General features: G+C 39.4%; 1 protein-coding gene and 1 pseudogene across 8 annotated transcripts in view; one reads left to right on the top strand and one right to left on the bottom strand.

Annotated features, from left to right (window-relative positions):
• The window catches only part of NBEAL1 (neurobeachin like 1), a 193,018-nt gene that overhangs the window by 150,493 nt on the left and 30,195 nt on the right, over positions 1-12,330 (bottom strand). For all 8 annotated transcript variants that reach the window (XM_032354479.1, XM_032354480.1, XM_032354481.1 and 5 more), the window contains exon 4: positions 11,482-11,643. In XM_032354479.1, coding sequence (XP_032210370.1) covers positions 11,482-11,643 — 162 coding nt within the window. The remainder of the gene's footprint in view (positions 1-11,481; positions 11,644-12,330) is intronic.
• On the top strand, positions 3,991-4,595 carry LOC116597161 (annotated as a pseudogene).

The raw sequence follows: 12,330 nt of genomic DNA, 5'->3' as shown, positions 1-12,330 counted from the left end.
TATAAGAAAGCCACTGATTTCTGTATATTGACTTTGTATCCTGCCACGTTACTGAATTGCTGTATGAATTCTAGTAGTTTGGGGGTGGAGTCTTTTGGGTTTTCCATATGCGTAGTATATATCTTGTTTAAAGCAATGAGTGGCTCAATAAGTGATGTTTAATTACAATGTGGTCGTGGTCCTCATTTTTGTCTCATTCTTACAAAACAAGACAGGACACATAATGCTAGCATTTCCTGCATCTAACATCACCAATCTTCTTCTTAGCATAATAAAACAGTCTATTAATTTTCACTTTTGAGTCACTGTGACATGAAAAATACTATTTATCTAAAATACAGCAGAGGCCCATTTGCGATGACATAGATAGAATTAGAGGGTGTTATGCTAAGCAAAATAAGTCAATCAGAGAAAGACAATTAATATATGATCTCACTCATATGTGTAATTTAAGAAATAAAACAGAGGATCATAGAGGAAGGGAGGGGGAAAACAAGATGGAATCAGTGAAGGAGACAAACCTTAAGAGACTCCTAATCAGAAGAAACAACTGAGGCTGATGGAGGGGATGGGTGGGGGATGGGGTAACTGGGTGATGGTCATTAAAGGAGGGTACGTGATGTGATGTAATGAGCACTGGGTGTTATGTAAGACTGATGAATCACTGAACTCTACCTCTGAAACTACTAATACACTATGTATTAACTGAATTTAAATTAAAAAATAAAATAAAATACAAAAGATGTTAAAAGAACCCAAAAAACAACAGAAATAACAGACCTGTACCCCTGAAACAAGTAATACATTATATGTTAATTTTTTAAGATTCTATTTATTTATTTGACAGAGAGACAGAGAGAGACCGCAAGTAGCAGAGCCACCAGCGGAGGAAGAGGGAGAAGCAGGCTCCCAGCTGAGCAGGGAGCCGGATGTGGGGCTTGATCCCAAGGCTCTGGGATCATGACCCAAGTTGAAGGCAGCCCCTTAACCGAATGAGCCACCCAGGCACCCCTATATGTTAATTTAAAGTTTTTAAACAAATATATAAAAAGTAAATGAATAAAGTTGACTAGTTTAAAAAAAAAAAGGATTAACAGTTTTTAATATAAGAAGTCAGACTGGCATGACTTCTTTGGGAAAAGAAAAAGTACAGGAGAGATAAAATTCAAAGATCCTATGGAGGAGTCTAGGATGATGGCAGAAAAGGAAGCACCAGGAATCTGTCTCCACACCTAGAAAACAACTGTGCTGGATAAAACTTATTCTGGAACTCTGAAGTCTGCTGCATGCTGCCAACTTCCAGGGGAAGATATGGGACAGTAAACTGCAGTTAATGTTCATTAATTTTGGTAAATTTCAGCTATTATTAGCATAGTAACAACCATTCATGTGGTAGGCAGCTCTGCACATCTTCCCAGAACCTCCAGCTAACAAGTTAAAGGAACCAGGGTGGGCAAAAGGACCTTGTCCTTCAAATATCAGGAATTTGTGCTCTGATCACTGACTGCTGCTTCTGATACAGAAATGCAGAGAAAGAGATGGGCAGCCATTGTTAGTGCACCTTGTCCCACTGTTGGGAGCCCCTTGCTCTCTGGCTGAAGTAACTTTAAGGGAACTTAAACGGTCGTGGATGAAGTACCTCAACATAATAAAAAGCCATACATAAAAATTCTACAGCAGAATCATACTCTACCGTGAAAGACTGAAAGCTTTTCCTCTAAGAACAGGTATGAGGCAAAGATGGTCACTTTGACTGCCTCTATTCAACACAGTACTGAAAGTTCCAACCAAAGCTATTAGGCAAGAAAAAGCACATAAACTGGAAAAGAGGAGGTAAAATTATCTATTTGCATCTGATATAATCTTATATGAAGAAAATGCTTAAGATTAAACACAAACCATGAGAATTAATAAATGAATTCAGCAAAATATTAGGATAAAAAACTCACCACATAAAAATCCAGTGCATTCTAATACATAAAAAATAAATAATGAAAAAGTATTATCATGAAGACAGTTTCATTTATAATAGCATTAAGAATAAAATACTTAGGAATTAATTTAACCAAGAAGAGAAAGACTTGGAAAATGACAACAAAAAAAATTGCTGCAAGATTACTTTAAAAGAGATAAATATAAACATTACTTTAAAAGAGATAAAAGAGATGTCATGTTCACAGAGCAGAAGACATCTTACCATTAAAACATCAAAACTACCCAAAACAATCTACAGATTCAATGCAATCCTTATCAAAATCCTAATGTTTTTTGCAGAAACAGAAAAACCCTTCATAGCAAAATCAATTTTGATAAAGAAGACCAAACTGGAAGACTCACACTTTTTAATTTTTTTTCTTAGTACAAAGTATAAATAATCAAACAGTGACAGTGGCATAAAGAAAGGCATAAAGACAAAAGGAATAAAATAGCCCTGAAATAGGGGTGCCTGGGTGGCTCAGTGGGTTAAAGCCTCTGCCTTCGGCTCAGGTCACGATCCCAGGGTCCTGGGTTCGAGCCCCACATCGGGCTCCCTGCTCAGCAGGAGGCCTGCTTCTCCCCCCTCTCTCTCTCTGCCTGCCTCTCTGCCTACTTGTGATCTCTGTCTGTCAAATAAATAAATAGTTGGGGCACCTGGGTGGCTCAGTTGGTTAAGCGACTGCCTTCGGCTCAGGTCATGATCCTGGAGTCCCGGGATCGAGTCCCACATCGGGCTTCCAGCTCCAAGGGGAGTCTGCTTCTCCCTCTGACCTTCTCCCCTCTCATGCTCTCTCTCTCTCTCACTCTCTCTCTCAAATAAATAAATAAATAATCTTTAAAAATAAATAAATAAATAGATAGATAAATAAAATCTTTAAAAAGAAAAAAAAAAAGCCCTGAAATAAATCCTCACATGTATGCTTTTGACAAGGATCCCGATGTAATCCGATGGGGAAAGGAAAGACTTTTCCCAACAAAGTGATGTTGGGAAAACTGGATACCCACAAGCAAAAGAATGAAACTGGAACCTTACCTGACACAATATACAAATACTAACTCAAATGGATCAAGAAACTACATGTAAGACCTAAAACAACAAAACTCTTAGAACAAAATAAAGTACAAGAGCTTCATGACAGCAGATTTGATTTCTTGGATAGGATACCAGAGGTATAGGTAACAAAAGTAAAAACAGACGAATTGGATTTCATGAAAATTTAAAATTTATGCATCAAAAGACACTATTTTTTTTTTTTTAAGATTTTATTTATTTGACACAGAGAGAGAGAGATCACAAGTAGGCAGAGAGGCAGGCAGAGAGAGAGAGGAAGGGAAGCAGGCCTCCTGCTAAGCAGAGAGCCCGATGCGGGGCTCGATCCCAGGACCCTGAGATCATGACCTGGGCTGAAGGCAGAAGCTTAACCCACTGAGCCACCCAGGCGCCCCAAAAGACACTATTAATAGAGCAAAAAGGCAACTCACAAAACTTACAAATCATGTATCTGACAAGGGATTAATATTCAGAATATATAGAGTTCCTAAATCTCAACATTCAAAAATCAACCCAATTCAAAAATGGCAAAAGACTTGAACAGACAATTCTCCAAAGAACTACTATATGAATGGCCAATAAACACATGAAAAGATGCTCAACATCAAAAATCACTAGAGACATGCAAATTGAAATTATAATGAGGTACCCCCTCACACCCATTGGGATGATACTATAAAAAAACAAAAACAAAAAAGCCCCAGGGAGCCTGGAAGGATTAGGTGGTTAAGTGTCCAACTCTTGATTTTGGCTCAGGACAGGAGATCAATCCCCACATCAGGCTCCACACTGGGCATGGACCCTGCTTAAGATTCTCTTTCTTCCTCTCCTTTTGCCCCTCCCCCTCCAAAAAAACAAAAACAAAAACAAAAACAAAAAATTTAAAAACCCAAACAGAAAACAACATGTATTGGCAAGGATGGCCCTGTTACATCTGGCTGTAGCAACAAAGGACTATTCTCTATAAATGTTTAAAAGTGCCTCCTGCGATTAACCAGTTCACCTAGGCCTTGGACCACCAGACAGCAACTCAACTGCTTAAGCTGGCCCATAAGCACAGACCAGAGACAAAGCAACAGAAGAATCAGAGAATGTTGGCCCTGCCTGAGAAGAAAGCTGTAGGCAAAGTGGATGTCCCCACTAAGGGGCCGCCTATCCTCCAAGCCAGGGTTAACACTGTCACCACCCTGGTGGAAAACAAGAAGGCTCAGCTGGTAGTGGCTGCACATGAGATGGATCCCACTGAGCTAGTGGTTTTCCTGCTTGCTCTGAGTCATCATATGAGGGTTCCCTAATGCATTACCAAGAGGAAGGCGAGGCTGGGGTGTCTGGTCCACAGAAAGACCTGCACCACTGTCGCCTTCACACAGATCAACTTGGAAGACAAAAGAGCCCTGGCAAATCTGGTGCAGGCCATCAGGACCAATTATAATGACAGATACGATGAGATCTGCTGCTACTGGGGAGGCAAAATCCTGGGCCTGAAATTTGTGGCTCGCATCACCAAGCTTGAAAAGGCAAAGGCTAAAGAAGTGGCCACCAAACTGAGCTGAATGGACACTGTTGAATTTTCTCTTAAAAAAAAAAGGCAGCGGGGGGGCACCTGGGTGGCTCAGTGGGTTAAAGCCTCTGCTTTCGGCTCAGGTCATGATCCCAGGGTCCTGGGACCAAGCCCCGCATTGGGCTCTCTGCTTAGCAGGGAGCCTGCTTTCCTTCCTCTCTCTCTGCCTGCCTCTCTGCCTACTTGTGATCTCTGTCTGTCAAATAAATTGGAAAAAAAAAAAAAATCTGAGCACTGCCAATGGGAATGTAACAGGTTCCAGACACTGCTATGAAAAACAGTATGGCAATTCCTCAAAAATTTAAGATTCAGTTAGCATATGACCCAGCATGTCCACTTTTGGATATGTACCCCAAAGAACCTTCACCAGACATATCTATACATTCATGTTCATAACAATTATTTTTCTATTTATTTTTTTCTCTGCATAAACACTTCACACACCTAAGGACCAGCGGAAATTGATTTTTTGTCCTTCCCATCTTTCCCCAAGTCACTGTTCCTTACAAAATACATGACTTGATAGAGGGGAAGCTGAGAGTGGGGGGTGGGGGGGTATAACAAGGACTTAAATACAAGCTGGAGGATAGGCCACAGGTAAGACAGGTAAGAGACAGCACAAAGAACTGGGTTCTAAAGATGAAAGAAGAGCAGAAAGAGGCTGTGCTAGAGGGCAGGAATCTAAGATACTGGATGGGTGAGGGGGCGAGCAGACAGGCCCCCAATCCTGGGTTTACACCCACATTCCCCAAAGAAGTAGCGACAGGGCATGAAGACCCCCCCTCATAGGCTCCAAGGAAAATAACTGGGAGAATAAACCAGATTGTGCTGCCTCAGGGAAAGGAGGAGGTGCTGACAGAGTGAAAGCATTTATACAAACAAGTTGAAAACTAATGCCCATGGAAAAATCTACACAAATGTTTACAGTAGCCATACGGATAATTGCCAAAAACTAGAAGTAACCTGGAGAAATAAAAAAACTAAAATATAACCAAGCTGAAATCAAAAAAGCTATAAATGAGGTGCAATAAAAATTGGAGGCTCAGGGCACCTGAGTGGCTCAGTGGGTTAAAGTCTCAGCCTTTGGCTCAGGTCATGGCCCCAGGGTCCTGGGATCGAGTTCTGCATCAGGCTCTCCACTCAGCAGGGAGCCTGTTTCCTCCCCTCTCTCTGCCTGCTTCTCTGCCTGCTTGTGATCTGTCAAATAAATAAATAAATCTTAAAAAAAAAAAAAAATTGGAGGCTCTTGGGGAGTCTGGGTGGCTCAGTGGGTTAAAGCCTCTGCCTTTGGCGCAGGTTGTGTTCCCAGGGTCCTAGGATTGAGCCCCACATTGGGTTCTCTGCTCAGCAGGGAGCCTGCTTACCTTCCTCTCTCTCTGCTTGCCTCTCTGCCTCCTTGTGATCTCTGTCAAAAAAATTACATAAAATCTTTAAAGAAAAAAAAAAGGAGGCTCTTACTGCTAGGATAAATGAGGCAGAAGAGAGAAATAGTGATATAGAAGACCAAATGATGGAGAATAAAGAAACTGAGCAAAATAGAGACAAATAACTACTGAAACATGAGGGGAGAAGTTGAGACATAATGATACCAAAAGATGAAACAATATTAGAAGAATTGGGATTCCAGAAGAAGAAGAAAGAGAGAGGGGGGCAGAGAGTATACTGGAGCAAATTATAGTGGAGAATTTCACTAATATGGCAAGGGGAACAAGCATCAAAATGCAGGAGGCACAGAGAACCCCCTCAAAATCAGTAAAAATAGGTCCACACTCTGTCATCTAATAGTAAAACTCACAAGTCTTAGTGACAAAATCCTGAAAGCAGCCTCAGACAAGAAATATGTAACACATAATGGTAAAAATATTAGATTGGAAGCAGACTTACCCACAGAGACCTGGAAGGCCAGAAAGAAGTGGCGTAATATATTCAGAGCACCAAATGAGAAGAACATGCAACCAAGAATACTATATCCAGCTAGACTATCACCGAAAATAGAAGCAGAGATAAAAAGCTTGCAGGACAACAAAAACTAAAAGAATTTGTAAACACCAAACCAGCCCTATAGTTAATAGTGAACGTGGTCCTCTAAACAAAGAGAGAGCCTACAAGTAGTAGACCAGAAAGGAACAGAGACAATATACAGTAACAGTCACCTTACAGGCAATACAATGGCACTAAATTCATATCTTTCAGTAGTTACACTGAATGTAAATGACCTAAATGCCACAATCGAAAGATACAGAGTATCATAATGGGTTAAAAAAACAAAACCCATCAATATGCTGTCTACAAGAAACTCATTTTAGACCAGAAAAAGAAAGGAAAAAAAAAAGAATTACAGACCAATATCCTTGATTTACACAGATGGGAAATTCTCACCAAAATACTAGCCAATAGGATCCAACAGTACATTAAGAGGATTATTCATCATGACCAAGTGGGATTTATTCCTGGGCTGCAAGGTTGGTTCAACATTGCAAATCAATGTGATACAATACACTAATAAAAGAAAGAACAAGAACCATATGATACTCTCAATAAATGCTGAAAAACCATTCAACACAGTACAGCATCCTTTCTAGATCAAAACTCTTCCAAGTGTTGGGATAGAGGGTACACACGTCAATATCATCAAAGCCAGATATCTAAGAAAAACCCACTGCAAAGATCATCCTCAATGGAGAAAAACCGAGAGCTTTTCTGCTAAGGCCAGGAACATGGCAGGGATGTCCACTATCACCACTGCTATTCAACATAGTACTAGAAGTCCTAGCCTCAGCAATCAGACAACCAAAAGCAATTCCAAACCAGCAAAGAAGAAGTCAAACTATCACTTTTGGCAGATGATATGATACTTTATGTGGAAAAGCCAAGACTCCATTCCAAATCTGCTAGAACTTGTACAGGAATTCAGTAAAGTATCAGGATATAAAATCAATGCATAGAAATCAGTTGCATTTCTATACACCACAAGACAGAAGAAAGAGAAATTAAGGAATCAATCCCATTTACAATTGTACCCAAAACCACAAGATACTTGGGAATAAACCTAACCAAAGAGGCAAAGAATCTGTACTCAGAAAACTATAAAATACTCATGAAAGAAATTGAGGAAGATACAAAGAAATGGAAAATGTTCCATGCTCATGGACTGGAAGAACAAATATTGTGAAAATGTCTATGCTGCCTAGAGCAATCTATACATTTAATGCAATCTCAATCAAAATACGAGGAACTTTCTTCAAAGAAATGGAACAAATAAGCCTAAAGTTTGTATGGAACCAGAAAAGACCCCAAATAACCCAATCAAGAAATGGGTAGAGGACATGAAGAGACATTTCTGCAAAGAAAACATCCAGATGGCCAACAGACACATGAAAAAGTGCTCCACATCACTCAGCATCAGGGAAATACAAATCAAAACCACAATGAGATATCACCTCACACCAGTCAGAATGGCTAAAATTAACAAGTCAGGAAAAAACAGATGCTGGTGAGGATGCAGAGAAAGGGGAACCCTCCTACCCTGTTGGTGGGAATGCAAGCTGGTGCAGCCACTCTGGAAAACGGCATGGAGGTTCCTCAAAAACTTGAAAATAGAGCTATCCCATGACCCAGCAACTTCATTACTGGGTATTTACCCTAAAGATACAAATGTAGAGGGACGCCTGGGTGGCTCAGTTGGTTGAGCAGCTGCCTTCGGCTCAGGTCATGATCCCAGCGTCCTGGGATCGAGTCCCACATCGGGCTCCTTGCTCCGCAGGGAGCCTGCTTCTCCCTCTGACTCTGCCTTCCACTCTGTCTGCCTGTGCTTGCTCTCACTTGCTCTCTCTCTGACAAATAAATAAATAAAATCTTTAAAAAAAAAAAAAAAGATACAAATGTAGAGATCTGAAGGGGCATGAGCACCCGAACGTTTATAGCAGCAATGTCCACAATAGCCAAAGTATGGAAAGAACCTAGATGTCCATCAACAGATGAATGGATAAAGAAGATGTGGTATATATATACAATGGAACACTATGCAGCCATCAAAAGAAAAGACATCTTGCCATTTGCAATAACATGGATGGAACTAGAGGGTATTAGGCTGAGCAAAATAAGTCAATCAGAGAAAGACAATTATCATATGATCTCTCTGATATGACGAATTTGAGAGGCAACATGGGGGGTTTGGAAGGAAAAAATGAAACAAGATGGGATCGGGAGGGAGACAAATCATAAGAGACTCTTGATCTCACAAAACAAACTGAGGGTTGCTGGAGGTAGGGGAGTATGGAGAGGGTGGCTGGGTTATGGACATTGGGGAGGGTATGTGCTATGGCAAGCGCTGTGAAGTGTGTAAGCCTGATGATTCAAAGACCTGAACCCCTGGGGCCAATAATGCATTATATGTTAATTAGAAAAAAAAAAGAAAAGCAAATTAAAAAAAAAAACCACTAAAAGACATGGAAGAACCTTAAATCTACTTCCTAAGTGAAAGCAGTCAGTGTGAAAATGGTGTACACTATATGAAACATCCTGGGAAAAGCAACACTATAGGTATAATAAAAAAAAAAAAATCAGTGGTTGTCAAATGTTGGACATGACCAGAGAGAAATGAATAGATGGAACATGGGGCATTTTTAGGGTGATGAAATTATTCTGTAAGATACCATAAAGGTAGATACATGACGATACGCATTTGTCAAAACTCATAGAACTGTACAACACAGTAAACTCTAATGTACTCTACAGACTTTAATGATGTATCAATACCTATTCATCATTGTAACAAAGGTACCAACCTAATGTAAGATCTTAATAATAGGGGAACTATGGAGGACGGAAAAAGAGCATACAGAAACTCTATACTTTTTCCAAATTTTTATATAAAATTAAACTGCTATACCACATAAAACTTATTAAAAATTTTTAAAAGAATTCTTTTTAAAAAATGAGGTCTCTGAAAATAGAAACACATTCTGTGATTGATAGCTATTAAACATTAAATTTGAAATAAAATAAACTTTACACTTATCATGAGATTATCTCCTAATAAAAAAAATTCAACCAAAAGATGTGTTGGAATATTCCAGTGTTTGCCTATAATGATAAAGAGCTATGGGAGCCTGGGTGGCTCATTTAGTTGGGCTTCCAACTCTTGATTTCAGCTCAGGTTGTGATCTCGAGGTCATGAGATCAAGCCCTGTATCAGGCTCCATGCTGAGCGGAGGCTGCTTGGGATTCTCTCTCTCTCCCCCTCTCCCCCTCCCCCCAGTTGCATGCACACACCTATGCTCTCTCTTTTTCTGTTTCAAGATAAATAAATAAATAATTTTTTAAAAAGAGCTGAACATGGATTTATTTTTTTAAGATTTCATCTATTTATTTGAGTGAGAGAGACAGAGAAAGAGCATGAGTGGTGGGAAAAGCAGAGGGAGAAGGAGAAGTAGACTCCCTGCTAGAGAGGGAGCCCGATGCAGCGCTCGATCCCAGGACCCTGGGATCATGACCTGAGCCGAAAGCAGACACTTAGAACCAATGGAGCCACCCAGGAGCCCCTAAACATACTAAATTTAAGACAGTTATTTATCTATAGATTTCTGATTTCTATAAAACTGTACTAAGTAGTTAAGAGGATAAAATATAACAACAGATCAACAAACCAACTCATGTTTTATTGCCTAAATAAACCCTCTTTCCCTCAACCCTTTAATTCTTATATTATTTTTCTGAATTTTAAGGATAATAAAGAGCACAAAATCAAAAAAATGTCTACAATTCTGGGAGAGCCTAAATTACAGGGAAAACATTTTAGCAATTATTGCTCAATCTTCCCATGATTCCTGCAATCAAATACAATGAGCAATTATGTGAAAGGTAAATAAATGCACAGTAATTTAAGTCCCTGTTTGTCTACTAATTCTAAAATACTTATAAATCAAATAGCATATATTATAGGAAATGGTTTCCAAAAAGAAGATAGACTTTAAAGAGGAATAAAATGCCCCTAACCCAACAGTTCTTAAATTTGCATATGCAGGTTAATAGGGAATTCATGAAAAACCAGAATGCCTGAGCTCTTTGGAGTCAGAATTTCCATAAGGCTCAAGCTCTGCATTCCTATTAAGCTTCCCAGTTGATACTTACGCACATCAAAATTTAAGTGCCACAGACCTAATCATCTATAAACCTGGAAATATAAGCTATAGAATAATTCTACTTTTTTTGGTGAAATTATAAAATGAACGATTAGAAAAATACATTTCACAAATAATAATACACAGTACTTGTGCAACAAATCTTGGTTAGGTAAAAACTTCAGTCACTGTCTTTAGAATAATTTTTTTTTTTTTTTAAATTTTGGCTGAGTCTCTCTATAACTAAGTATGGTACCTAAAAGGCTTTCTAGTAGGGCACCTGGCTGGCTCAGCCGGTGGAACATGAATGAGACGCTTGATCTCAGGGTCCTGAGTTTGAGGCCAAAATTGAGCACGGAGCGTACTTCAAATAAAGTAAAATATTAAATAAACAAACAAAAAGCCTTCCAGTATTATAACAAATCATAAGCCGTTCATAAAGGGTGCACTCAAGGGATGCCTGGGTGGCTCCATTGGTTAAACGTCTGCCTTTGGCTCAGGTCCCATTCTCAGGGTCCTGGGATGGAGCTCTGAGTTGGGCTCTGCCATCAGCAGGAAGCCTGCTTCACCTGCTCCCTCTGCTCTTCCCCTGCTTGTGCTCCCTCTCTCTTTCTCTCCCTCTCTCTCAAATAAAAATAATAAACTCTTAAAAAAAAATGGCACACTCATCTTTAAAGCTCCATATGAACAACAAACATTAATAATCGACAAATGCATTGTTATTTTGGTAATTTTTAAAAGCATATAACTAGATTGTTTGTACCAGATACCTGCAAAGAATAATGAAGAACTTGACAAGCAAAACTGACAAAGCTTGCTGTTGTTCCTCTAACCCATCTGCCATTTTCTGAACACACTGTAGTAGCTGGATCCTTAAAACCTGCAGAATGTTATCAGGAAGGAGAGATATTCCTGGAGGCACATCGTCTACCCTATAAGGGGGAAAAATAAGAAGGCTGATTAAATACAGGACTAAAATCTTTGACACGTTAAAGGAATTCCATTTTCACCTCAAACCCTAAAGAAACTCTTTTATTCCAGATGCTCTATGCCTTCTCTGCAAGTCACCACCAGATGATCACTGTGATCCTTTAGAAGGTTAGTAGAGCACAGTAGTTACTCTCATTTCAGAAGAGGCTTACTGAAAAGAGGGAGAGTTAGAGAATCTATTCAATATCTTAAATTGTTCTATTTTCAAAGAAAATATTAAGAATTAATTCACTTTCTACTTAGAAATAAAACGCGTGTGTATATATATATGTATATACCATTTCTATTTTTTTTTAATTTTTATTTATTTATTTGACACAGAGAGAGAGATCACAAGTAGGCAGAGAGAGAGGGAGAAGCAGGCTCCACTGAGCAGAGAGCCCGATGCTGGGCTCAATCCCAGGATCCTGGGATCGAGCCCAGGATCCTGGGATCATGACCTGAGCCGAAGGCAGAGGCTTTAACCCACTGAGCCACCCAAGCGCCCCAATATATATACCATTTCTAAAAGGAACAATAACTAGCAAATAAAAATGGAGTACCTATAACTAATTTACTATCTGTCAACTACTTTACTAAATAAACAATATTCACCTACTATAGGCTTCCTAAGCCATGTGGTCAGAAGA

This window comes from Mustela erminea, chromosome 8, assembly GCF_009829155.1.
Source record: "Mustela erminea isolate mMusErm1 chromosome 8, mMusErm1.Pri, whole genome shotgun sequence".
Lineage (NCBI taxonomy): Eukaryota > Metazoa > Chordata > Mammalia > Carnivora > Mustelidae > Mustela > Mustela erminea.
Note: the sequence above shows the minus strand (reverse complement) of the source record. Positions and strands in the feature narration are given on the sequence as shown.